Source organism: Astyanax mexicanus, chromosome 21 (genome assembly GCF_023375975.1).
Source record: "Astyanax mexicanus isolate ESR-SI-001 chromosome 21, AstMex3_surface, whole genome shotgun sequence".
NCBI classification, from domain to species: Eukaryota; Metazoa; Chordata; class Actinopteri; order Characiformes; family Acestrorhamphidae; genus Astyanax; species Astyanax mexicanus.
The window spans coordinates 15,512,250-15,539,045 of record NC_064428.1 but is presented as its reverse complement, the minus strand read 5'-3'; the positions used below and the strand labels follow the sequence as shown (position 1 = coordinate 15,539,045).

Genomic DNA, 26,796 nt, shown 5'->3' with positions numbered 1-26,796 from the left:
ATAGTGTGTGTGAGGTAAAGAAGTCCTTGTTTAGTTAACTACAGGCCAGAATAACAGAAACAGACAGTGGTCAGAGATCACTGAAAACATTAAACCTTTATGAATTAATTAGAGTAGATCTGAATACATTAATGTTTTTCTAGAGTTGTTGTTTAACCAGTATGAATCTCTCTGTTCTGCACACATTCAGACTGTTTTCATTTTCTCAATATTTACTGTTTCTGAGTTATTACTCTCTAAATCTGTCATTTTCATTTCTTTAATTCAGCGAATGTGCAAATTCCCAATTTCAGGGTTTAACCTGCCAAAATCTATTCTAATTATTTACCTCAGCAGTGCTATTCTAATTATGATTTTACCTCAGCAGTGCTATTTTAATCATATATTTACATCTGCAGTACCATTCTAATTATACATTTACCTTAGCAGTGCTATTCTTACTATGAATTTACCTCAGCAGTGCTATTCTAATTATGAATTTACTTCAGCAATGCCATTCTAAACTTACATTTACCTCAGCAGTGCTATTCCAATTATGAATTTACCTCAGCAGTGCTATTCCAAACATACATTTACCTCAGCAGTGCTATTCCAAACATTCGTTTACCTCAGTGGTGCTATTCTAATCATACATTTACCTCAGCAGTACTATTCTAATTATGAATTTACCTCAGGAGTGCTATTTTAATCATATATTTACCTCTGCAGTACCATTCTAATTATACATTTACCTCAGCAGTGCTATTCTAATTATACATTTACCTTAGCAGTGCTATTCTTACTATGAATTTACCTCAGCAGTGCTATTCTAATTGTGAATTTACTTCAGCAATGCCATTCTAAACATACATTTACCTCAGCAGTGCTATTCCAATTATGAATTTACCTCAGCAGTGCTATTCCAAACATACATTTACCTCAGCGGTGCTAATCTAATCATACATTTACCTCAGCAATGCTATTCTAATTATTCATTTACCTCAGCAGTGCTATTTTAATCATATATTTAACTCAGCAGTACCATTCTAATTATACATTTACCTCAGCAGTGCTATTCTAATTATACATTTACCTTAGCAGTGCTATTCTTACTATGAATTTACCTCAGCAGTGCTATTCCAATTATGAATTTACCTCAGCATTGCTATTCCAAACATACATTTACCTCAGCGGTGCTATTCTAATCATACATTTACCTCAGCAATGCAATTCTAACTATATATTTACCTCAGTATTGCTATTCTAATCATATATTTACTTCAGCAGTACTATTCTAATTATACATTTACCTCAGTAGTGCTATTTTAATCATGAATTTACCTAAAAATTGCTATTCAAATTATGGGTTTACCTCAGCAATGCTATTCTAATCATACAGAGAGAGGGAGGGAGAGAATTTAGCTTAGTTTCAGGAGTGAAATAGTTTATTAAATAGTTTGAAAACAGTGTTTGTGATTTTTTTCAGTGTTTATTTAGACAGTGTTTCTGCTATTCTGGCCGGTAGAGTCAGTGCAGGGTGAGTCTGATCTAAAGGTAATTTATTTAAGAAGATTGAATGTAGAAGGAGAGTGTGTGTGTGTGTGTGTATATAGTGTGTGTAGTGTGTGTGTGTGTGTGTGTGTGTGTGTGTGATCTGATACCGGCTGTATGGAGCTGGTGGATGAGCGAGAGTGAGCGGGCGATCGAGAGAGAGAGTATCAGTGCAGTGCTATTCATCACATTATAATGCAAATACATACTCTCTCTCTCTCTTTCTCTCTATCTCACTCTCTCTCTTTTTCTCTCTCTCTCTCCCTCTTTTTTCCCTCTCTCTCTATACTGTTCTCTCTCTCTTGATCGCCCGCTGCACATCCGCCTTTTTTAAATATAAACTCTCTCTCCTTCGCTCGCTCTGTCGCTCCCTTCCTCTCTCTCTCTGATCTTCCTTTTCATTGAAACCCGTCTCTCTCTCTCTCTATTTTCTCCCTCACTGCTTCCCAGAGGAATGTGTGGAGAACAATGCAGAACAGCGTAAGCCGTCAATCATTGCTCTCACACACACACACACACACACGCACACACACACACTCACACACACTCACACACACACTATACACACACACACACTTTCTACATACACACACACATTACACACATTCTCAGGCTGTCAGGTGTGATGGGGACGTTACCTTTCCGTAAGATGCGATCACGTCGGCTCTGTTCAGAAAAGTGACAGACAACAACACACACCGGATTCAAACACCCAAACTCCCCAACACCCAAACCTCCAAACACCCAAATTCCCCAACACCCAAACTCCCTAACACCCAAACCTCCAAACACCAAAACTCCCCAACACCCAATCACTTAAACTCCCCAACACAAAAAAAACAAATTCCCCAACTCCCAAACACCAAAACTCCCCAACACCCAAACACTCCAACACCCAAACCTCCAAACACCCAAACTCCCCAACACCCAAACCTCCAAACACCCAAACTCCCCAACCCCCAAACACTGAAACTCCCAAACACCCAAATTCCCCAACACCCAAACTCCCTAACACCCAAACCTCCAAACACCAAAACTCCCCAACACCCAATCACTTAAACTCCCCAACACAAAAAAACAAATTCCCAAACTCCCAAACACCCAAACTCCCCAACACCCAAACACCCAAATTCCCCAACACCCAAACAATCAAACACTTCAACACCCAAACCTCCCTACCTGGAATGAAACCTTTAACCTTCACAAACTGTGATGACCTGCATTGTCAGTAATGACCTGCATTGTCAGTGATGACCTGCAGTTACAGTGATGACCTGCAGTGTCAGTGATGATTTGCAGTGTCAGTGATGACCTGCAGTGTTGATGATGATCTGCAGTTACAGTGATTACCTGCAGTGTCAGTGATGACCTGCAGTTACAGTGATGATTTGCAGTGTCAGTGATGACCTGCAGTTACAGTGATGATCTGCAGTGTCGTTTATGACCTATAGTAACAGTGATGACCTGCAGTTACAGTGATGATTTGCAGTGTCAGTGATGACCTGCAATTACAGTGATGATTTGCAGTGTCGGTGATGACCTGCAGTGTCGGTGATGACTTGTAGTAACAGTGATGTCCTGCAGTGTCAGGGATGATTTGCAGTGTTGGTGATGATCTGCAGTAACAGTGATGACCCGTAGTTACAGTGTGTTTCGGTGGTGACAGTCACGGCGCTCGGGCCGGTCGTCACGCTGTGGTGGAACCGGAGCAGCAGCCTCTCCCAGTCCTCCCACTCACACCCGGCACTCGCTCAGGATTCACGACCAGCCTCCGTCTCGGACCTGCCGAACCGGCCGGCGCTAATCCCCTCCTACACTCAGCGGCTGTGATTTACTCAACCTGACCAATTACCCAAACACCGTAACCAGGCAACAGCGCTCCGGTCCATCAGCATCCCATCAGCATCCACACGCTCCGGCCCTTACCGCGCCGACACCACGTTCAACATCACCCGACACCGTGCCCAACACCACGTCAAACACCACACCGATACCAGATACACTGTAGAACGGACTGGACTGACCCGGACCACACCCTCACCCATACACACGCTCACCTATACACACACTCACCTATACACAAACTCACCCATACACACACTCACCTATACGCACACTCACCCATTTAGCAAAATCTGTATACAAATATACTGGCGCATATTGAGAATAAAACAGCAGACGCATTACCCTTTAGCATTTCACAAAAAACTATTATTAAGCTCCATAAGCTATAATATCCTTAAAATGCATTTCCTTAGGTAACATTAGTAATATAAATGCACTGAATATTTGGCAACTGAAATATTGCTAAAAAAGGCTAAATAAAAGCACTTTCAGTTCATGATTCATGATTAGAATAGCACTGCTGAGGTAGATGTATGATTAGAATAGCACTGCTGAGAGAAATGTATGATTAGAATATCGCTGCTGAGGTTAATGTGTGATTAGAATAGCTCCTGAGGTTAATGTGTGATTAGAATAGCACTCCTGAGGTAAATGTGTAATAAGAATAGCATTACTGAGGTAAATATTATTAAAATATTGCTGCTGAGGTAAATTGATAATTAGAACAGCACTGCTGAGGTAAATGTATGATTAGAACAACACTGCTGAGGTAAATGTATGATTAGCATAGCACTGCTGAGGTAAATGTGTAATAAGATTAGCATTACTGAGGTAATTATTATAAGAATATTGTGCTGAGGTAATTTGATGATTAGAATAGCAATACTGGGGTAAATGTATGATTAGAACAGCACTGCTGAGGTAAATGTTTTGTGTTTTGGTTGTTTGATTTGTTTTTGTCATCCCTAGTGAATAACTCATAACTCCCACTTCAGTCTGAGTTAATGATGTATGTCTGTATCTGAGTGGACGAGGTTGTTGAGGTTAGCGTGGTTGGTGAGGTGGCTGCTGTAGCCCCTCCTCCTGCTGTCCTTCAGCAGCGAGCGCTGTGTTCTCAGGTAGAGCTGATAGTTCTTGTCGTCGGGTCCTGAGAGAGCAGCACTGCGACTCGTTCGCTCTCAGACAGTGCTAATGGACTTAGCTCCCTGAGGATCTGCAGCAGAGCTAGCACTTCAGTCCAAATCTGTCCCAGCTAGAGTCCGGCCCACCCAGCTGACCACGACAACCACCCAGACAACCGACTCAGCCCCAAACCACCCGCCGGGAGGTTTACACAGGATAAAGTGCTGTCAACTGCAACCCGCTAAAACTGGAGTCTACACACAGTGTTAGCTCTACAGATAACGCTAACATATTTCAGCACAAATTAGAATAGCACTCCTGAGGTAAATTTATCATTAAAATAGCACTGTTCATGTCAATTCATGATTAAAGTAGCAATTCTGAGGTAAATTCATTATTAGTATAGCACTGTTCAGGTAAATTCATGATTAAAGTTGCAGTTCTGAGGTAAACTTTTGATTAGAATAGCACTATTCAGGTAAATTCATAAATTAAAGTAGCAGTTCTGAGGTAAATTCATGATTAGAATAGCACTATTCAGGAATATTCATGCTTAAAGTAGCAGTTTCAAGGTAAATCTATGATTGAAATAGCACTGCTGGGGTAAATTCATGAGTAAAATAGCAGTTGTGTGGTAAATTCTACATGCTTTAAAATGCTTTTATTTTATAAAACTGAATCCTGGCTATGCTATCTGCTTGGTTGAACACTGTGCTAAAGGCTAATAGAGTTAGCCTGGCTAGCTGTGTTAGGCGTAGGTCACTATTCCCCCATGTTTGAGGCAGTGTAGAGTGAGTACTTTGACAGAGTTTACAGTAAAATCAGTGTCAAAAACATGCTATTAAAAACCACAACCTCTCAGAACGGTCCCGCCCCCCTGGGGGCGTGTCCTGACCGTGAGTCTGAGGATGACTTTGATCTGAGGGTGAGGAACTGGAGGAAAGCTGCAGTGGGTTTTCGCTGCTCGGCCGTTTTGCCGTAGCATTAGAGCTACATTGATTGTTGCAGGACGGCGCTGGCAGGACTGGTCCCGCGGGCCTTTAGCCCAACCCAATTTATTTTCATCATTGCGTTCCTGAACCTGAGTGGGAATGAGGTTCTGCTGGGAGTCGGGAAGCGTGACAGAGAAAAACTCGCTAACACAGTCTTCAGGAGACGAGCTGTAGTCACACTGTAATCCATCCGCCACCACAAAACACAGCATTAGCATTAGCACCGCAGCGCTAACACTCTCAGAACTGAGAGCAACGACTGGCAGCAGGACACAGATCTGTAAACCAGGGAAAGAGTAAAACATCCAGAGCAAAAACTGAATAATTACACAAAATATATATTATTCCTTTTATACAGTATCTTTTGTTCACATATATAACAGTGAATAGTATCAATAGTACCAATCAATGCTTTAATGACTGTGACTCATTAACATAAACACAGTGTAGAATTCTGCAGTAGGTGAAGAATAACCTATATATGTCCTCAAACTACAATTAACTACAAATGTTGTTGTCTTTAAAAGTGTGTAATTGCTTTGTTACTGATTAAATATCTAGTTGAATAGCTGATTAAATACCTCGTCAACCGGCTAAACTAACCTAATTAATTAGGATGACCAAGCTTATCAGTTAGCATGAGCTCGTTCACTATCATCAGAGTCAATTAGCATCACCAAACTTCCTAAAATCATTAACTAGTGTAAACAGATTTGACTAGCTTGGTAAAATCGGTTGATTAGCATGTCTATAATCTTTAGTACGGCTCGGTGGTTCTGGATAATCTGGGTTCAGGTTCCTCGTTGGTTCTTTGTCAGGTTAAATGTTACTTTATAATAATAAAAAAAAATTAGAAACATGTTTATTATAGGTTCTATAAATTATAGAAGCTTCTTTTCAGTGCTAATTAGAATCATCTGTGCTAAGAGTTTACTGCAACACTGCTGCTAGCACACGTGCTATCCAAGAGCCTCGCTAGCTGGTTTTACTTTAGCAAACATTTTACACTGTACTAATTTTTAAAAAACACAGTTCTAGAGCTCTTGTTGGTAATGGTTGTTGGTAGCAGAGCTGAGTTTTATGTAGAGAACTCATTAAAATCTTTCCCAATTATTTTTTTCAGTTAGCATGTTAACTTTAGCTGCTAGCATTAGCAAAGATCAGCACATTTCAGCACAGGTTTCATATAGAAAATTGCATTTTTTGTTGCTTTTTTAAATATGTGATGTGAGTGCCTGTGTTTTATTTTTTAATTGTTATATTATTTATAAAATTTATATTTCAGTTTGATGCTAAATTGTTTATTTTCAGGCCGTGGTGGATGTTAGCTCGGCAGGGGGGGTGTCCGGGGGGCTGAGCACTCTCAGGCTTTGTTTACGGGGCTCTGAAGCTCCGCGGCTCCCGCGGCTCTTTTGTCCGCAGTCATTAGCGGCTCGTTAGCCGGCGGTGCCGGTGGCTAATGCGAGTGTGGGCAGTGGGTTTAATGGAGCCACACAGGAACACAGAGAGCTTTAGAGACGGCATTAGCATCGTGGCTTCTGAAAGCGGCGACTCTCGCGCCGCTAACGGCTCTCGCAGGATACCCGCCCCCAGAGCACTGCGTGGCTAACGCTAACCCGTACAGCACCGCCATCTGCACACGCTAATCCTGCGGCGGATGAACCGTATTCAGCATTTCAGAGTTTTTTTTTTATAAAAATCCTGCATGGAAATGAAGCTTTTTTCAAAATATTACTAGATTGCATTATGCACATATAATTTGCGTATTTGTGATGTCATCATCTTATACATTCAGTTTGATACCTCTTATCTACAGTCAAATATACAGAAAATAAACAGCTTTGTGAAAAAAATTATCTATATATTCAGTTGCTTAGTTCACAGCTGTTTACATGGTTACTATCTTATCTCAGGTGGTTGCTGGGGTGTTGCTGTGTTACCCCATATGGTTGCTAGAGGTTTTTGCATGATCCAGCATTACAAACTTGTTGTGCTGTTCTATACACTGATCACAGTAATAATCCTGGCGATAATAAAGGTGTTATAAAAGTGTAATAAAGGTGTAATAAGACGGTTTAGTGGAGGGTTTAGTAATAAAGCTCAGTTCCAGATCAGCAGCTGGAGCTCCTCCTGCGTCTCTGCAGACGTTAAATATTTTATCGTACATCTGAGTGAAACAGGTTGAATCGGGTCTGTGTGCAGCAGCGTGTGATTGAATCCGGTGTGGCGACGGCGGCGTTCCCGCGGTGTTCTGGCGTCCTCCTCCTCCGGGCCGCCGAACACGAGCCGGTTAATAATTCAGTGATGATCCAGAGCGAAGCGTCCGACACCGCCACTGATTTACCATCACGCCCCTGGCACCAATTCACCCCCCCCCCACATACCCCCCGCCCCCGACGCCTTCTACAACTAATTACCCAACACCTTCAGTACCGGCATATACACCACCACACACACTCGCACATACACACTCTCTAACACTCAACACACACACTCAGCGCTTCCGACAGACTATTTGTGGCTCGTCATGCAAAGCAATTGCTTTTCATTCCGGTTATTTCTTTATTTATTACAGCTGAAGCCTTGAAGCTCCGCCGCCATCTGATGTTATGAATTATGTCTACTGATGTGCGTTCTGTCAGCATGACTTAAAATTACTGTCTCCCCACTAACACACATATGTACAATTCATATTAATACATAAACACCCTCAATAAACACTCCTGTACACTAGAATAGGAGATATAAGTCTATAATCACCCTCAATAATAAACAGTCTTATACACTAGAATAGGAGATATTAGTCTATAAACACCCTCAATAAACACTCCTACACACTAAAATAGGAGATATTAGTCTATAATCACCCTCAATAAACACTCCTATACACTAGAATAGGATATATTAATCTATAATCACCCTCAATGAACACACCTACACACTAGAATAGGAGATATTAGTCTATAAACACCCTCAATAAACACTCCTATACACTAGAATAGGAGATATTAGTCTATAAACACCCTCAATAAACACTCCTATACACAAGAATAGGAGATATTAGTCTATAAACACCCTCAATAAACACTCCTATACACTAGAATAGGAGATATTAGTCTATAAACACCCTCAATAAACACTCCTATACACTAGAATAGGAGATATTAGTCTATAAACACCCTCAATAAACACTCCTATACACTAGAATAGGAGATATTATTTTCTTGGATGTAAATTGAGTTGTATAATTAGGACGGGTTGTAAGGGTGGTGTTGAAAGTGGGTTAAAGGATCACGGTTCTGAATGTGGTCGTTAATGAGCGGCTAAATCAGGCCAGTTGTCACCAAGACCTTTATAAGCCTTCTTTACAGAGAGAGAGAGAGAGAGAGAAAGAGAGAGAGAAAGGTAAAGAAATATATAATCTGGGTATGGATGGTAGTATATGTGCAGTAGCGCAGTAGTATATGTGTATATATGAATATTATAGCTGGTTCTGGTTGGATGGGGGTTCTGTGTGGGAGTGTTAGCCGTGCTACGTTAGCGTTAGCCCACAGCACAAACACAGAGTTGAGGGAAATAAATATGGCGACATTAGCGCTGCGGCGGCTAAAGCGCCGGGTCTGGAGGCTCTGCTCGGTGTCTGGAGGAGTGGTTTCAGCACTAACGGTCAGCGCTGTCCTGCAGCCGCGGTGTAATTATATAACAGCAGAGTTTAACAGTAGAACTGGCCAAGCTGCTTCCTTTATAGGAGTTTAGTTCACAAATAAAACAGAAACGGGCTGGAGGATTGTACAACTGTAGAGAAATAATGGTGGAGAAATGGTGGAGTAACAGTGGATAAATTTAGTTATAACTTTCAGGCCTGAAGCTGGAGGAGTTTAGTAGTTTGTAATTCTGGAGGAACCACCAACATCTAAGTAATCAGCTGACTGTTATATAATATAATATAATATAATAATTATAAACAAGTAATCAAAAGAAACAGTTCCTCTCAGAAGAAATTAAAAGCAACAGGAACAAAACTTAGTGGGTAGTCACATATTTGTCTTTGTGGAGACAAAAAACATAAGTTCATGTTTGGAGCACGGTGGTCATCATCACATATCTAGAAGGACTGGGTTCATAGTTTTGATTACCTTCAATCTTTATTACAGAACCTTTATCATCTTTATCAACTTTATCTATTCCTGATTATATAAAATGTGGGATGTGTTTCTAGCTGCTCTTATCAACACTCCTGTACCTACTGCAGCTACTGTAAATAGAGAATACTGGAGTTATTATGGGATATATTATCACAGGAGGAACATTAGGAACCTCTACAACTCTCTACATGCAGAGACGTCTAATATATTACACATGCATTAAAAACTACTTCTCAATGTGAAGATCAACAAATATTTCCCTTAATATCAGAATAATTGTATAATGTATTGTTTCTGGTAAGTTTTTAAAAGCATTATCGTCCCACTCTTCCTTCTGGGTGCAGATATTTCTTAGTGATGAGTGTTTTGATATTATTAGTTATAATTATTAGACTCTGCATCTCGTTCTTTCTTACCCTCCTGCTCAGCTCTTCTCATAAATGTCTTCATGATTGAGGTTCACTAAATGCAGGGAATAATGAGGATGTTGGTGGAAAAGAACCGTAACTGTGGTCAGTCTTAAGAACAGGAGGTCATTAGCGTTACACAGCTAGAGCATTACGGGAGCAGAGCTGCGATTGGTGGAGACGCCTCTTCGCTGTGGAGAGGATTATTTGGAGAATCCTCAGGAGGAGTGACTGAGAGATTAAAATAATCCACAGCAAACACGACTCAACTAATCATCTTTATACTCGCAGAACCAGAAACAGTTTATAAACCCTCACTACAGAAACAGGTTATAAACTAAACATATAACTACAGAACCAGAAACAGGTTATAAACCCTCACTACAGAAACAGGTTATAAACCCTCACTACAGAAACAGGTTATAAACTAAACATATAACTACAGAACCAGAAACAGGTTATAAACCCTCACTACAGAAACAGGTTATAAACTCAACATATAACTACAGAACCAGAAACAGGTTATAAACCCTTTACTACAGAACCAGGTTATAAACTCTACATATAACTACAGAACCAGAAACAGGTTATAAAACCTTGTTACAGAACCAAGAACCTGCCCTTACTCCTCTATATACAATATAGGCCATACACACACTTCCCTACAGCAGTTTAGCTCCACCTATTTATTCATCCTACAGCAGTTTTGCTCCACCTATTTATTCATCCTACAGCAGTTTAGCTCCACCTATTTATTCATCCTACAGCAGTTTAGCTCCACCTATTTATTCATCCTACAGCAGTTTAGCTCCACCTATTTATTCATCCTACAGCAGTTTAGCTCCACCTATTTATTAATCCTACAGCAGATTTGCTCCACCTAGTTATTCATCCTACAGCAGTTTAGCTCCACCCATTTATTCATCCTACAGCAGTTTAGCTCCACCTATTTATTAATCCTACAGCAGTTTAGCTCCACCCATTTATTCAGTCTATAGCAGTTTAGCTTCACCAATTCAATTCATTCTACAGCAGGTTAGCTCCACCCATTTATTCAGTCTATAGCAGTTTAGCTTCACCAATTCAATTCATTCTACAGCAGGTTAGCTCCACCCATTAATTTAGTCTACAGCAGTTTAGCTCCACCTGTTCATTTCATTCTAGAGCAGGTTAGCTCCACCCATTAATTTAGTCTACAGCAGTTTAGCTTCACCCATTCAATTCATTCTACAGCAGGTTAGCTCCACCCATTAATTTAGTCTATAGCAGTTTAGCTCCACCCGTTCATTTCATTCTACAGCAGATTAGCTCCACCCATTAATTTAGTCTATAGCAGTTTAGCTTCACCCATTCAATTAATTATTCAGCAGTTTAGTTCCACCCATTCATTTATTCAGCCTACAGCAGTAAGGTGGAGGTGGGGAGGGTGGAGTTGTTCTGAGGGTGACGGATCGTGTTGGAGTTTCTGGGATGTGCTGGTTAAAGAAGCTGGCTGGAGTTACACTGTCTGCCTCCAAGCAGTGTGTGTGTGTGTTTTTGTGTGTGTGTGTGTGTGTGTGTGTGTGTGTGTGTGTGTGTGTGTGTGTGTGTGAGTGTGTGTGTGTGTGTGTGTGTGTTGTGGTTCAGTTCCCCAGTGAGCTGCGAGAGATTTTTGTACGTCCTTCCCCTGACCGCCATGTCCTTTACACACACACACACACACACCTGAGGAGGACAGAAACCAGGGCGACAGAAAACACACGAACAGAACCTTCAGTCACGTCACTCGGCTTTGAAGCATATATGCAACACCACAGATACCAAACTAAGGACATATAACCACAGCAACCACCAGACATGACCCAGCAAGTGGTAATCAGTACTGTATCAACTGTTTAACAACCAACATCCAAGAAACTAACTCAAAGACCACAGCAACCACCTGCTTTGCAATTCCACAGCAACCACCTAGGGTAGCACAAAGAACCCACCTGAAACACCACAGATATCACAATAAGTAGATACAACTTGGCAACCACTAGACACAGCTTTTAATCAGCAACATCCCAGCAACCACCCGGAGACCACAGCAACCACCTGTTTTGCAATTCCACAGCAAACACATATTATAATGCATAGCACCCACCTGCGACACCACAGATACCACATAGACATGACTCAGCAGCTGGTAGCCTGTACTGTATCAACTGTTGAAAAACCAACATCCCAGCAACCACCTAAAGACCACAGCAACCACTTAGCAAACATCTTAGCAAATAACTAGCAATTTCAGTGCAGCCACCTGGCAAACCATAACAACTCCAAAGCAACCACGTTACAACTACATAGCAACGATCTGGTATACTGTTGCAATCGCATAACAAACAGCATAGCAACTACAAAGCAATACCATAGCAACCACCTTGAAATGTCTTAGCAGCTACGTGTGAATTGATTCAGTTGCAGAATCAGAGGGCTGTGTTTATAGGTATCGTTATCAGGGGTTATGGGGGTATTACTGTTATTATTTATCGGTATTGTCTGGTGTTACCTGGTATTTTTTTGTATTTGTTGGAATAAGCTGGTATTTTTAAGTATTAATAAGTATTTTTTGGTATTAATCTGCATCGTATTGGAAGTAAAAGTAAAGGTAAAACCCGTTTCTCTCTCTCTCTCTCTCTCGTTCTCTCTCTCTCAGTAAAGTGTAGTTGATAAAGCAGATGTTCAGGATTGGGATTCAGCTGTTGATGTTCGCAGGGATAATGTGATATTTTAAATATTAAAGTAATCTATATTTAAGTACTGTAATCTGATTACTTCCATTACTCTTAGATGTGATGTAGAGGGTATAATAATGTATCAATTCTGTAGGAGTGAGTGCACTGGACTGCAGCAGAACAGCAGCAGAGTGTGTGTGTGTGTGTGTGTGTGTGTGAATGTGTGAGTGTGTGTGTGTGTGTGTGTGTGTAGTAGTGCGGTAAACAGCGTGTTTATGCCGGTATGTCGTCTCGGGGCCTGATGGCATCTCTTACAGCCCTCCTGACCCCACTGTTCTCCACCTTCACATTATTCTGCATGAATAATAAATACCGCACACACACGCACACACACACACACACACACACACACACAGAGTTTTGTCTGAATGAATAATGCCAGCGCTAGCATGGCTATGCTACATCAGCACTGCTAACTCAGAAATGCTAATGATAAGTAGTGCATCGTAAAAGGAGCCTGTTAGCATTATGTTAATTTTATGCTAATTGCTTCCTGCTAGCATGCACTCATTGTTAGCTACGCTAGCTGATGTATGCTACAGTTTATTAGCACCTCACAGCAACTGCATCCAGTGCTCTCGTTATAATCACCCTGGCCAATCTCTGTTCCAGAATTCTGAATATTTTATATCACGAGTGAATCAGACTGAAACACATCTGTAATAACCTGAGCCAGTAGGGGGCATTATTAATATCAGGAATACAGATGTATACATAGTCTATAGATGTATACTGTATATATGTTTATATGGAGTTAAAGATCATAACTGTGTAGCAGTCTTTTTACATACCATCTTTTACATCTTTAAAATACCCCAGCAACTACATAACAGTACAACAGAAACACTGTAACTTCCACATAAAATACCACAACAACAACCAAGCAACATCACTGAATACCAGAGAACAACACCATACAAACTCTATAGCAACAATGTAACAATAACATAACAACTACATAAAACACCATAGCAATTACCTACCAACAGCCTACCAACACCCTAACAACCACCTCGTTATATTCTACTTAACACTTTGAACACCATAGCTAGAAATACTAGAAATAGAAATAACCTGTCACCTGACAACAAGCTAAAATACCGTAACAACCACAAAGCAACATCCTAGAATCCATCTGATAAGACTAGCACACTATCTGTAAAAACGTTCCACATGAAGTACCATAGCAACCACAGATTAGTATCATAGCAACACGCAAGCAGTTGGCCAAATACCAGAGTCACCACAGCGCAATACCATAAAAACTGTAAGGGCTGGTGGCCGACGGGGGCGTCCTCCGGGGCATCGGAGGGTGCGCCAGGCCAGCGCAGAGGGTTGATTGGCTAATTACCAACACCTGCTTTGAGCTCTTTAAAAGCAACGCCAACCAACCACTCGGCGCTGGATCTTTGAAGCTCGTGAGAGCGAATCTATGCCCGATTTTCGAGCGAGCCTCGGCTCTTTTTCTCTTTTCTTCCCTGCTATCCCCTTTGGAGAGAGCATTGATCAGCATCGCTGGCGTGCCTCTCCCGCATAAGTATCTTCCTCTATCCCTTTCCTCTCCCTCTCTAGTCTGGTGGAGCAGAGCGGTGTGCTCTGTTCTGCCGCCCCTCTCGAGTCTGTGTTTCTCACCGCGAGGCGCGGTTTGTTTACCTTCTCTCTCCCGCGCTGTTCCTCCCCTCTCTGGTAGAGCAGCGTTTAAATCCAAAAGCACCCCAATTCACTTCTTTGTTTAGTTTGGAAGCTCTTTTGTTTTTACCTCGCGCCATAAGAGGTAGCCGTTAGCTTCCGCGGCGAGTCTTGTTTACATTCTCCCCTTCTCTTTCACTCACGCTAGGCGTGATTTTGTTTTGCACCCATTTTCCTCCTCCGCCCGTTCTCGTTGCTCCGCCCCTTTCGGCGGAGGCTCTTAAAGGGCGATTAAAGCGGCCGCGTCCCAATCCACTCGCTGGTGTAGTGGTTAGAGCATTGGGCCGCGACCGCGACAGCCTCGGTTCGATCCCCGCGTGGAGCGGGGTTTAATATTAAGATTTACATGTATAATATTATTATATAATATTATTATATATCTTATTAATATATATATATATATATATATATATATATATATATATATATATATATATACACTAACAGTTGTTGTTATTATTGTTATTATTATTATTATTATTATTATTATTATTTCCCTTTTTTTGGGTTTACCTGCTTTGAGATCTACTGCTTTGCAATTGGATTCTGCAACCCTCTGGGCTGGAGAGCCTCTGCTCCCCAACCCCCTTACAGAAAGATCCAGCCCAAGACATGAACCCAGCAAAGCAGTTAGATCTCGAGCAGGTAAAAACTACTCTTGCTGAGCAGGGTGTGGCTATTGGGAGTCATGAGCGGGTCCTGCAGCAGGTCCTTTCTCAACTGCAGGGTCTGACTGATTTAATCACCCAAACCTTCCCACATCCCACACAACCAGTTCCTCAGATGACTGAGCCACCCCAATCAGATGAGCCTGTAGTTATACAGGGCCCTCATGCAGAACCCTCCCTGCCAGCCCCAGAGCGTTATGGGGGCGAACCAGGGGCCTGCAGAGGGTTCCTGCTGCAGTGTTCGCTCTCCTTTGAGCAGCAACCAACCCGCTTTAAGTCAGAGCGTGCGAAAGTGGCGTATATCATTTCCCTTCTTACGGGCAGGGCCCTGGCCTGGGCCACCCCTGTGTGGGAGAGCCACCCTGACGTGTGTGCCTCGGCAGCCCGGTTTGCTTCTGCTCTCTCACGAACATTTGACCTCCCGGTTCGTGGAGAGGAGGCTGGGTCTCGCCTGTTGCACATCCGTCAGGGGAAGAAGTCAGTGGCAGATTACGCCATACAGTTTCGCACGCTCTCGGCTGAAAGTGGGTGGAATTCTAGTGCTTTGCTCTCAGCTTTTCAGTATGGGCTCAGCGAGGAGCTCAAGGATATGCTGGCATACCGTGACCCCCCAGCTTCCATTGACGAATTCATAGACCTCACACAGCGATTGGACAATCGCATCCAGGAGCGGCGTAGAATGCGGGGTCGCTCTTTTCTCAGTCCAGGGTCTTCTCAGGTCTGTAAAGAGCAGCTAGCCCATGGTGTCCACCCCATGCAGTTGGGGCACACTCGCCTTCCCCGACAAGAACGCGAGGCACGCATGCGGGAAGGGAGGTGCCTCTACTGTGGAGGGGTTGGCCACCTCCGGCCGGCCTGCCCCGAACTTTCACGAAACACCAGTGCTTGTCAAAGGCAGGGGGAGCCTTTGAGGGATGTATCGGCCGCCCCCCGGAACCAGGGAGTGTTCCTTAGTACCACACTTGTGTGGGGCTCATCCGAGGTCCGCTTGCCTGCTTTTGTTGACTCCGGGGCAGCGGGCAACTTCTTGGATCTCCACCTAGCCAAGAGATTGGCTCTGCCATTGGTGCCCTTAAGAGAACCCCTGCCCATTGCAGCAATCGATGGTCGGTCACTGGAGCCAGGGAAGATTTCCCACCAGACTCGCCCTATCACACTGCATGTCGGTTCCCACTCTGAGCAGATGGTGCTATATATCATCAGTGCTCCCGACCTGCAGTTGGTCTTGGGCTTTCCTTGGCTTCAGCGACACAATCCTCACATTGATTGGCTGTCTCGGTCAGTCTTGTCTTGGGGACCAGCCTGCCAAGCTTCTTGCCTGCGGCCACGCAAGGAGCCTCAACAGGCTGACACTGACCCCGGGGATCCTGAACTCTCCATGGTGCCCAAAGAGTACTGGGATCTCCAGAAGGTATTCAGCAGGCAGCAGGCACAGCTCCTGCCCCCACATCGTCCATACGACATCGCTATAGACCTTCTCCCTGGTACTAGCCCTCCCAGGGGTAGGCTGTTCTCCCTGACAGGGCCAGAACGCCAGGCGATGGAGGACTATATTCAAGAAGCCTTAGCCCTTGGGTTCATCCGGCCTTCAACGTCCCCGGCCGGTGCAGGGTTCTTCTTTGTGGGGAAGAAGGACGGGGGTCTGAGGCCCTGCATTGATTATAGGGGTCTCAATAAAATCACTATAAAGGACCGCTACCCCTTGCCCCTAATGACCTCTGCCTTCGAGGCACTGCAGCAGGCCTCCATCTTTACCAAACTGGACCTGCGCAGTGCCTACAACTTGGTTCGGGTGAGACAGGGGGACGAATGGAAGACGGCGTTCATCACCCCATCTGGGCACTATGAATATCTGGTGATGCCGTTTGGGCTGATGAACGCACCCGCCGTCTTCCAAAGATATATTAACGAGGTCCTTAGGGAGGCATTGGACAGGTACGTGTTTGTCTACCTGGACGACATTTTGATTTACAGCAAGTCGGTAGGCGAACACGTCGCCCATGTTCGGCGGGTCCTCCAATTACTTCTGGAGAACCACTTGTTCATTAAACTGGAAAAGTCGGTGTTCCATGCGCAGACTGTTTCTTTCCTGGGATTTATCGTCTCTCACAACACTCTGCGCATGGACCCGGCCAAAACCAAGGCTGTCGAGAACTGGCCCAGGCCTACCTCTGTGCGTCTTGTCCAGCGCTTCCTCGGCTTCGCTAACTTTTTCCGCCGCTTTGTGCGGAATTTCAGTACAGTAGCTGCACCGTTGACCGCCCTGACAGGAAAGACCGCAGGGCGATTCAAATGGTCCACCGAAGCCCAGGGAGCATTTGACGGCATCAAGCGCCTGTTGGTCGAGGCCCCGGTTCTCCAGCTGCCCGATCATGATCTCCCATTTATAGTGGAAGTAGACGCATCCGAGGTGGGGGTGGGTGCAGTCCTGTCCCAGCGGTCAGGTCCTGGCCAGCGACTGCACCCATGCGCCTACTTCTCTCATCGCCTTACCCCGGCCGAGCGGAACTATGACGTGGGTGACCGTGAGTTGTTGGCAGTAAAACTTGCACTGGAGGAGTGGAGACATTGGTTAGAGGGAGCCAAGCACCCCTTCCTGGTCTGGACGGACCATAAGAACCTGGCCTACATTCAGCAGGCCAGGCGTCTCAACCCCCGTCAGGCCAGGTGGGGGCTGTTCTTCACCCGGTTCGATTTTACACTGTCCTACCGGCCGGGCTCTAAAAACACCAAACCAGATGCTCTCTCTCGCCAATGGGAGCCCTCCTCTCTGCCAAACATGCCCACAACCATTGTTCCCCCGGCTCGGGTCCTGGCTCCCATCCGTTGGGCCCTCATGGAGGAGGTACAGCGAGCTCACCTCACCGAACCGGATCCGGGTGGTGGTCCTCCAGGCCGGGTGTATGTACCCCAGCCACTGAGAGACCGGGTCTTGCAGTGGGCCCATACATCACCCCAAGCTGCACACCCGGGCACCACACGCACACAAGAGCTCCTTCAGCGACGCTTCTGGTGGCCACGTCTGGAGGCCGATATACGAGCTTTTGTTTCAGCGTGTTCTGTGTGCGCACGGTGCAAGGACCCCAGAACCAAGCCCACAGGTCTGCTTCAGCCGCTAGCCGTCCCATCACGCCCTTGGAGCCATCTGTCACTCGACTTCATCACCGGGTTGCCCCCATCGCGGGGTAACACGGTGATTCTGGTTATCGTGGATAGGTTCTCCAAGGCCGGCTGCTTTATTGCCCTTCCCAAACTGCCATCTGCGAAGGGGACGGCAGAGCTGATATTGAAACAGGTAGTCCGAATCCATGGACTACCTGCAGACATAGTGTCAGACCGTGGGCCTCAGTTTACCAGCAGGTTCTGGGGTGCCTTTTGCCGACTGTTGGGAGCAGAAGCCAGTCTTTCATCTGGCTTCCATCCCCAATCTAATGGCCAGACAGAGAGGGTTAACCAAGACCTGGAGCGAACCCTCCGCTGCCTGGCCTCTTCCTCCCCGTCTACCTGGTCTGACCACCTCATGTGGGCGGAGTATGCCCATAACACACTTCGGCACTCATCTCTTAAGATGTCTCCCTTTGAGTGCCAGTTTTGGGTATGCCCCGCCTGCATTCCCTGGACAGGAGACGGGGACAGGCGTTCAGTCTGCTGAACAGATGGTCAGGCGGTGTCGTAGGGCCTGGAGGAAGGCCCGCAGAGCCCTCCTGTCTGCCGTAGCCTCCCAGAAACGCTACGCTGACCGACGAAGGCTTCCGGCTCCGAATTTTCGCCCGGGGCAACGAGTCTGGCTCTCTGCCAGGGATATCCCGTTGCGGGGTGCCCCTCGTAAACTGGCCCCACGGTATTTGGGGCCGTTTAAAATCCTTCGCCGGATCAATCCGGTGTCATACCGGCTCGCCCTGCCACCTGCCCTTAGAAGGGTCCACCCGACCTTTCACGTGTCCCGCCTTAAGCCCTACCTCTGTTCTTTGGGTCCGGCTGCTCCTCCGGGTCCCCGTACCATTGGTGGTGCCCCCGCCTACACCGTCCGCCAGCTCCTGGACTCCCGTAGGGTACGCGGGGGCCTCCAGTATCTGGTGGACTGGGAGGGGTACGGGCCGGAGGAGCGGTTCTGGGTACCGGCTCGCCACATCTTGGACCCGGAACTGGTCAGGGCTTTTCGGCGGGACCGTGCGGCGGGGTTAGGGCCGTCGGGTGCCGCCCCTCGAGGGGGGGGTCCTGTAAGGGCTGGTGGCCGACGGGGGCGTCCTCCGGGGCATCGGAGGGTGCGCCAGGCCAGCGCAGAGGGTTGATTGGCTAATTACCAACACCTGCTTTGAGCTCTTTAAAAGCAACGCCAACCAACCACTCGGCGCTGGATCTTTGAAGCTCGTGAGAGCGAATCTATGCCCGATTTTCGAGCGAGCCTCGGCTCTTTTTCTCTTTTCTTCCCTGCTATCCCCTTTGGAGAGAGCATTGATCAGCATCGCTGGCGTGCCTCTCCCGCATAAGTATCTTCCTCTATCCCTTTCCTCTCCCTCTCTAGTCTGGTGGAGCAGAGCGGTGTGCTCTGTTCTGCCGCCCCTCTCGAGTCTGTGTTTCTCACCGCGAGGCGCGGTTTGTTTACCTTCTCTCTCCCGCGCTGTTCCTCCCCTCTCTGGTAGAGCAGCGTTTAAATCCAAAAGCACCCCAATTCACTTCTTTGTTTAGTTTGGAAGCTCTTTTGTTTTTACCTCGCGCCATAAGAGGTAGCCGTTAGCTTCCGCGGCGAGTCTTGTTTACATTCTCCCCTTCTCTTTCACTCACGCTAGGCGTGATTTTGTTTTGCACCCATTTTCCTCCTCCGCCCGTTCTCGTTGCTCCGCCCCTTTCGGCGGAGGCTCTTAAAGGGCGATTAAAGCGGCCGCGTCCCAATCCACTCGCTGGTGTAGTGGTTAGAGCATTGGGCCGCGACCGCGACAGCCTCGGTTCGATCCCCGCGTGGAGCGGGGTTTAATATTAAGATTTACATGTATAATATTATTATATAATATTATTATATATCTTATTAATATATATATATATATATATATATATATATATATATACACTAACAGTTGTTGTTATTATTGTTATTATTATTATTATTATTATTATTATTATTTCCCTTTTTTTGGGTTTACCTGCTTTGAGATCTACTGCTTTGCAATTGGATTCTGCAACCCTCTGGGCTGGAGAGCCTCTGCTCCCCAACCCCCTTACAAAAACACTCCAGCTGGGTGTTTATCTAATATGATTAGACATTATATTTTCCATATTATGATGGTTACGATGTTTATGCCTGTTGGTATTGATGATTATAGTTATTAATATCTGTGGTTTATGATCCGCACGGCTCCATATTCCGCACTGTGAGCTGCACTGCCGTCTTTATAAGAAATAAACATTTATTATTTGCCTGATTGTTTGTGATGTGAGTAAATATTAATATTTAATTATGGAGCAGAGCGGCGGTGCTGTTTACACGTCAGCGTTTACTCAGCACTTATTTATTTATTTACCGTATTTATCAGCGGCGTGTTCGATCGCGGCGCCGCGGCAGACTGTGTTTACCCCGTACAGATTTAAATTCTGGTTTGAGGCGTGAGTTTAATTTACGGGTTTACGTCATTTATAAAAACTCCTGCTGAAGATCAAAGCACACATTTAAACCCGTCCAAACTTCTGTTTACTCCAGAGCCTCTTTAAATTAACTCCGGGTCGTGAACAGAACTGTCTAGACGGACCGCTTTCCTGCAGCGGTGTGTAATGTCCCAGACTGCAGCCCGCTGTGCACCGACTTCATCATCAGCATCTGCCAGCTCTTCTTCTGTAGTTACATAAACTCTACACTCTGTAGAATTACCACTGAATGTAGTAAATGCTTATCTCTGTGAATGTAGTGGTGATATATTAGAGTTATTACAGGATCAAAGTAAAAGGAGGATCTAGTATCTGTTGGTTATCCTGCTGAAAATGCTGCTATTAGTTGGAAGTTCTGCATGAGAGGCAGCAACACATGTATCTGCAGACTGTTCTGCACAGATTACTGATATCACTGTTAGTGTTCCTCCTATCACTTCTAGGGGTGACCAACTCTCACTGTATGAGATGATCCTCCCACAGCAGTTTACAGTGTGAACTCTTCAGTCCAGGGCAGAGGCAGGATTAAAGCTCCACCACGATCGTCCAAACTCAAAACTTACCATCATTAACGGTGAGGAGGTTCCAGGCTGTAGCAGTGCAGGTTTCAGTCAGGTTAACGACTGGCAATCTAAAGGTAAATGTTCTCTCACCGAGACACACCCAAAAGTAGCCTCTGAAGCAGCAGAGTAAGCAGGTAGAAGACCCTGTGTTAATTTAGATTACATCTGTAATCATTTGTATATGCAGCTGAATTTGGGTGTGTTATTTACAATAAAAGTTGAGGTTTCAATAGGCTAATCCAGACAGTCATCCACCAATCAGCTTTATTTAGACACCAGATATAAGTGAGTGTATTAGTGCTGTGTTGAACTGTAGATGGTTAGTATCTGCAGTGCTGCTGTTGACACACCCAGAACAGACAGTGTATTAGCAGCATTATCGGATAAGCTAAGACAGGATATAATAAACTGTGACTGAGATAGCGAGGCATACTGCGGGTCGCAAGGTCCCTCAGAGACAGCCGGTAAAGCAGGGGGTCTCTCAGGTCGTGTTTTTGGGGTCAGGTTTCGTCTCCCTGGGAAAGCTAAATGGGTGTCACTCGGTTCACGGCTCCTTTGAAGTGCAAGCCGACGGCGAGACGCTGCAACGTGAGGAGCGTCTGGTGTGGAGGGGAACATCAGCACAGCCGGAGAAGTGCTAACTCATCTAACCCCAAACAGGATGTGCTAATGCTAGTCTAAAAATGGACTGGATATCAATCTGGAGGCACCCCATAAACACCTTCCCCAACACCACCACCAGTACAGAACAGTCCTGTTCACCCAAAACTAGGTACACCTTACTGTACATCACAACATCTACTTGCATAGAACATCTACCTTCAATCCTGATATTCTCAACCCTGTTACAGTCAAATCTGTAGAAAAATATTTTTGTTACCCTCAACCTTCCGTACCCTGTAACCTTCAATCCTGGTACTGTTAACCCAGTTACTCTCAACCCTGTGAACCCTCCTACCCTCTGTGCTCACATCGTCAACCCTGTGAACCCTCCCACCCTCAATCCTCCTAATTCATGTGACCCTCAACCCTGTTGTGCTCAACTCTGTTATCTTAAACCTATAACTGACATTGCTGTTATACTGAACCTTGTTGTCATTAGCGATGTTCATAACAACATTCACCACTGGAAAACTTTAAAAATCCATAACATTAACTCGGCTACTTTTCAAAGTACCAAAGCAACAACAAGATACCTGTCTCGATACAGTTATTTACATGCAGTCACGTTATTTATATAGATATAAATAAAGCTGAAGTTTAATAAAAGCAGTGGTGAGTAAGTGAGTGGGCAAGTGCACTACTGCAGGGAGCTTCTGCACTGTTGTGCCTTCGGGATGCATATACAGCAGGAACCCTGCAGGAGCATGCTGGGTAATCTCGTCCCCCAATTAGCTAAATCCTTACCCCTGCCCTGCTCTCTAATCCCGCCCAGCCGGAGAGATCACAGATAGCACTAATGATGTCCCGGCCCAGCTCCAGACCGTACGAGCGAGGGGAACCGGCACCAGAACCAAACCGGACTGCAGCCCGGCTGTAGAGCAGTGCCGCTAACAACACATTTCCCTGTACATATTTATATAACTGTATATAACGGGGTGATTTATTACATCATCACCACACACAGCTGTACACCAGCACTAGTGAACACGTACACATATCAAATATTACACAGTTATTAACATATATTAACCCCAGTTTTACAGCTATTACAATTTTACAGCTGTAATTATACTAACTGCACTCAATTAGTGAATAGTGATTAGATATAACAATTTAGATATATCTAAGAGTTAGATTAGATTTTGATTTAGATATAACGTGTTATAGTGATTGCAGTAGTGCACATTTTCATTTTTAATCCATATTGCACATGCTTTTCCTGTGATATTAGTGTCAGTGAGATTAGAGGCAGTGCATGTAGAAAGGTGATGTTGGCTGTAGATGGAGGCTAAGTCTAAATGCTAGTTGACTTTTCCATGTTGCTAGTTGGGATCTTTTTCTCAGCAGAGCTAAATGTGTGGGCTGTGTTAGTGCTGTGGTAGCGCTTTGTTAGCGCTGTGTTCTGATTACAGTGTAAAACACTGCATCTCCGGCGTGCGGTATCAGTGATAGCGGGGACAGTGACTCTGGCAGTAAAGAAGAAACAGAACGTGAGCGAGTCGCGAGTCACTGACCTCCAGCACTAATAGAGGACAGTTTATTTGCTGAGAGATTTGAAGGTTCGCTGTTCCCCCGGGACGAGCCGGCAGCACACTGCTGGCAGCGCTAACGCTAACAGCACTAATGGCACATTGCTAGATCCCCCGGGGCCTTTAGAGGCGGGAGGCGGGCGGCACGCGCTCCATCACCACACGGCTAGCGTTACCTCCTGCTAAAACACCAGCAACAGCCGAACTACCACCGGCTTCTGCTGTTTACAGGTTGTGGGTCATTAAGAAAGATCTGCATTATTTATTTACTCAGACGCAGCTAGCAGCGCTAGCTAGACACATTTCAAAGTGGCACCCGCTGTGAAAAACTAGTTTTAGCATTTAAGCATGTTAGCATTTTGTGTAGGTTATAACAGCTGATGTAAGGAAAGGAATTTTCTGTTTATTGTTGATGTAAAAGTTGGGTTTGTGCTGCTGTGTGTTCGTGTGTGTAATAAGTGGAGGTGTACACTCGGCTCGGCATGCCTGTGTTATCGAGATTGACTGTTGCCATCTGACTGTTGGCATCTGTCTAGGTTGTATTAAGTCAGTGGAGCTCCTGTGTTTTCTGTTACCAAGATAAACAAGCAAAACTCCAGAAATGTACCTGAACACACCTCATTTCCAGACCACCACGCCCATCAGTGTAGATATATTCAGAAGCTCTGCTGCTATTTAAACCAGGCAGAAGGAAGGAGTGAAAATAGACTGTTGGTGGGGTATAAGATAGCGATGAACATCAGGACGTGTCTTGTGCAGAGTGTAAAATAGGGCCCATATGATTTAGGTTGTTGCAGAAACGACTCTCCAGCCTGCTGCAGGCTATAAAATGTTAGCCTAATGGAATGTAGCTAATGTAGTCTGTGCTAATTTATTAGCACTAGCAGCATTTTAATTAGCACTGATTGTGTGTTAGCAGTGTGTAGCCTGTGCTAATTCAGGTTTTGTGTACTTTTATTAGCCCCAACTGTGAGTAGACTAACTTGAACTAGGTTTTAACAGTTAGCCTCATGTGGCTAACATGTCTATCTTTAGCATTCTGCTTCTAGCAGTGAGTGTGTGTTAGCATGAGTATGTGTATGTGTGTGTGCGCGTGTGTGTGTGTCTGGGCAGTAGTCAGATGATCCGCAGACTGACCCGTAGCTTTGCCCCGGGCCACAGTGCGGCCTCACTTACCGCTAACTGGGCTTCTCTTAATATGGAGCATGTATTTTAATACACCTTTGAAACACGAGCTCGTTTATTTATTCATACACCCGACTCTCTCTCCCTCTCTCTCTCATTTTCTCTAACGCTCTCTCTCTGAAGACGAGCAGCATCTAGCGTAAACATTATACACTCAGAAAAAAAAGTAACACATTAAGAAACTGATAATTGAATGTTGTGAATCTTTGTGTATAAATGTAATAATGATATATAAAGATGATCTTGTAAATAAAATACAGTATTCCTTCCTCCTGCCTGGTTTAAATAGCAGCAGAGCTTCTGAATATACCTACACTGATGGGCATGGTAGTCTGGAAATGAGGTGTGTTCAGGTAATTTTCTGGAGTTTTGCTTGTTTATCTTGGTAACAGAAAACACAGGAGCTCCACTGACTGAATACAACCTAGACAGACATGAACAGTCAGATGTTCATCGCTATCTTTGTAACACAGGCGCACTGAGCCGTAAATGAGCTCCTGGAGCTCCTTCACAGCGGAAACCAGCAGCTCAGTTTCCTCTGCTGAGAAGCTTTGGACACGTCCAGGTAGCTGCACCGTTAAAAAAATGCTGCTATCAGTTGGAAGTTCTGCATGAGAGGCAGCAACACGTGTCTGCAGAATGTTGTGCACAGATCACTAAGATCACTGTTATTGTTCCTCCTTTCACTACTAGTGGTGATCGACTGTCACTGTTTGAAATGCTACACGGATCATCAATCCATTAATCACACTCGCAGTTTACAGTGTGAACTCTTCAGTTCAGGGCAAAGGCAGGATTGAAAAGCTGAAACCACAAGCCTCCAAACTCAAACCTGACCATCATCAGATCCTAAACAGAACCTGGATTCATCACTAAAGATGATATGGTTCCAGTCTGTAGCTGTGCAGGTTTCTCGTTCCGGACATCACTGCAAAATAAAGCAACAGTAGCTGGCTGATGGACTAGCTGGTTTAGATGGTGGTCAATTCGCCAAAGCGACCGTCTTCTTTTCTTCAGTCCATTTATGTTTCTGCCCTGAAACTTTGTCATCTAGGTAAATTCTGAGTTTTAGAGCTTGCTGTAGAGGCATGTCTATCAGTCAGTGATCTCTCACCAGGAGGTTCACTACCCTAACACAACCTGTGAGAGTCTGTTTATACAATAGTGGGGGAAGAACTTTACGCCCTCTTGTGGTGTAAAAACCAGTGTCTAATCCGAGCACACCTGTAATCATTTACATACCTGCCTGAGACATAATAAGTAAATGGGTGGAGCTACACTGCTGTCAGTAACTATGTCTGAAACGGTGCCATTCCCTGCTCCCTACTATCTGGATCCCTAAATAGGGCACGATTAAAGGGATGTGAGCTGGTGAGGGCAGTGATGCACTGGCTGGCACGGGTCTGTGTAAGCTCTGGTGTGTTGTTCACTGCCAGCGAATTAGCACTAGTGTGTGTGTATTAGTGTGACAGTGTGTGTGTGTGTGAGTGTGTGTGTGTGTGTGTGTGAGACAGGCTGTCGGCGCTGGTTCTGTAACATTTAGCCCTCGGGTCCTCACACCGCCAGCTTTCTGTCACCTTCGTAACGGCTAGCTTATGCTGCTCTAGCAGCTTAGCGCCTCCGGATCACTCACACACTCACACACACACACACACACACACACACACACACACACACACACACACACACACACTCACTCACACACACACACAAACTCCCACACACCGCACTTGTACTGATGTGTACTCAACACAGCTATGGTTATTATGTTAGAGCACCCAAAAAAACTTAAGTTGCTTTAAACTAGTAAGGTAAATGTATAATTAAAATAGCATCACTGAAGCAAATTTAAGATTTAAATAGCATTACTGAGGTAACTGTATAATTAAAATAGCATTACTAAGGTATCTGTATGATTAAAATAGCATTATTGAGGTAAATGTATAATTAAAATAGCATTGCTAAGGTAAATATATAATTAAAATAGCATTACTGAGTATGCATGTATGTATGTATGGCTCGAAATGCTTCTGAGGAAAATTCATGAATAAAAGAACACTGC

The 26,796-nt window shown here is 44.8% G+C and overlaps 1 protein-coding gene across 2 annotated transcripts in view; it reads left to right on the top strand.

The window, feature by feature from the left end:
- Positions 1-26,796, top strand: part of gpc6a (glypican 6a) — a 141,944-nt gene that overhangs the window by 108,383 nt on the left and 6,765 nt on the right. Inside the window, exon 7 of one of the 2 annotated variants that reach the window (XM_022674918.2) lies at positions 1,981-2,010. The exons of the other annotated variant lie outside the window; for it this stretch is intronic. Within the exon in view, the coding sequence (XP_022530639.2) occupies positions 1,981-2,010 (30 nt within the window). The remainder of the gene's footprint in view (positions 1-1,980; positions 2,011-26,796) is intronic. 2 annotated transcript variants of the gene reach the window in all.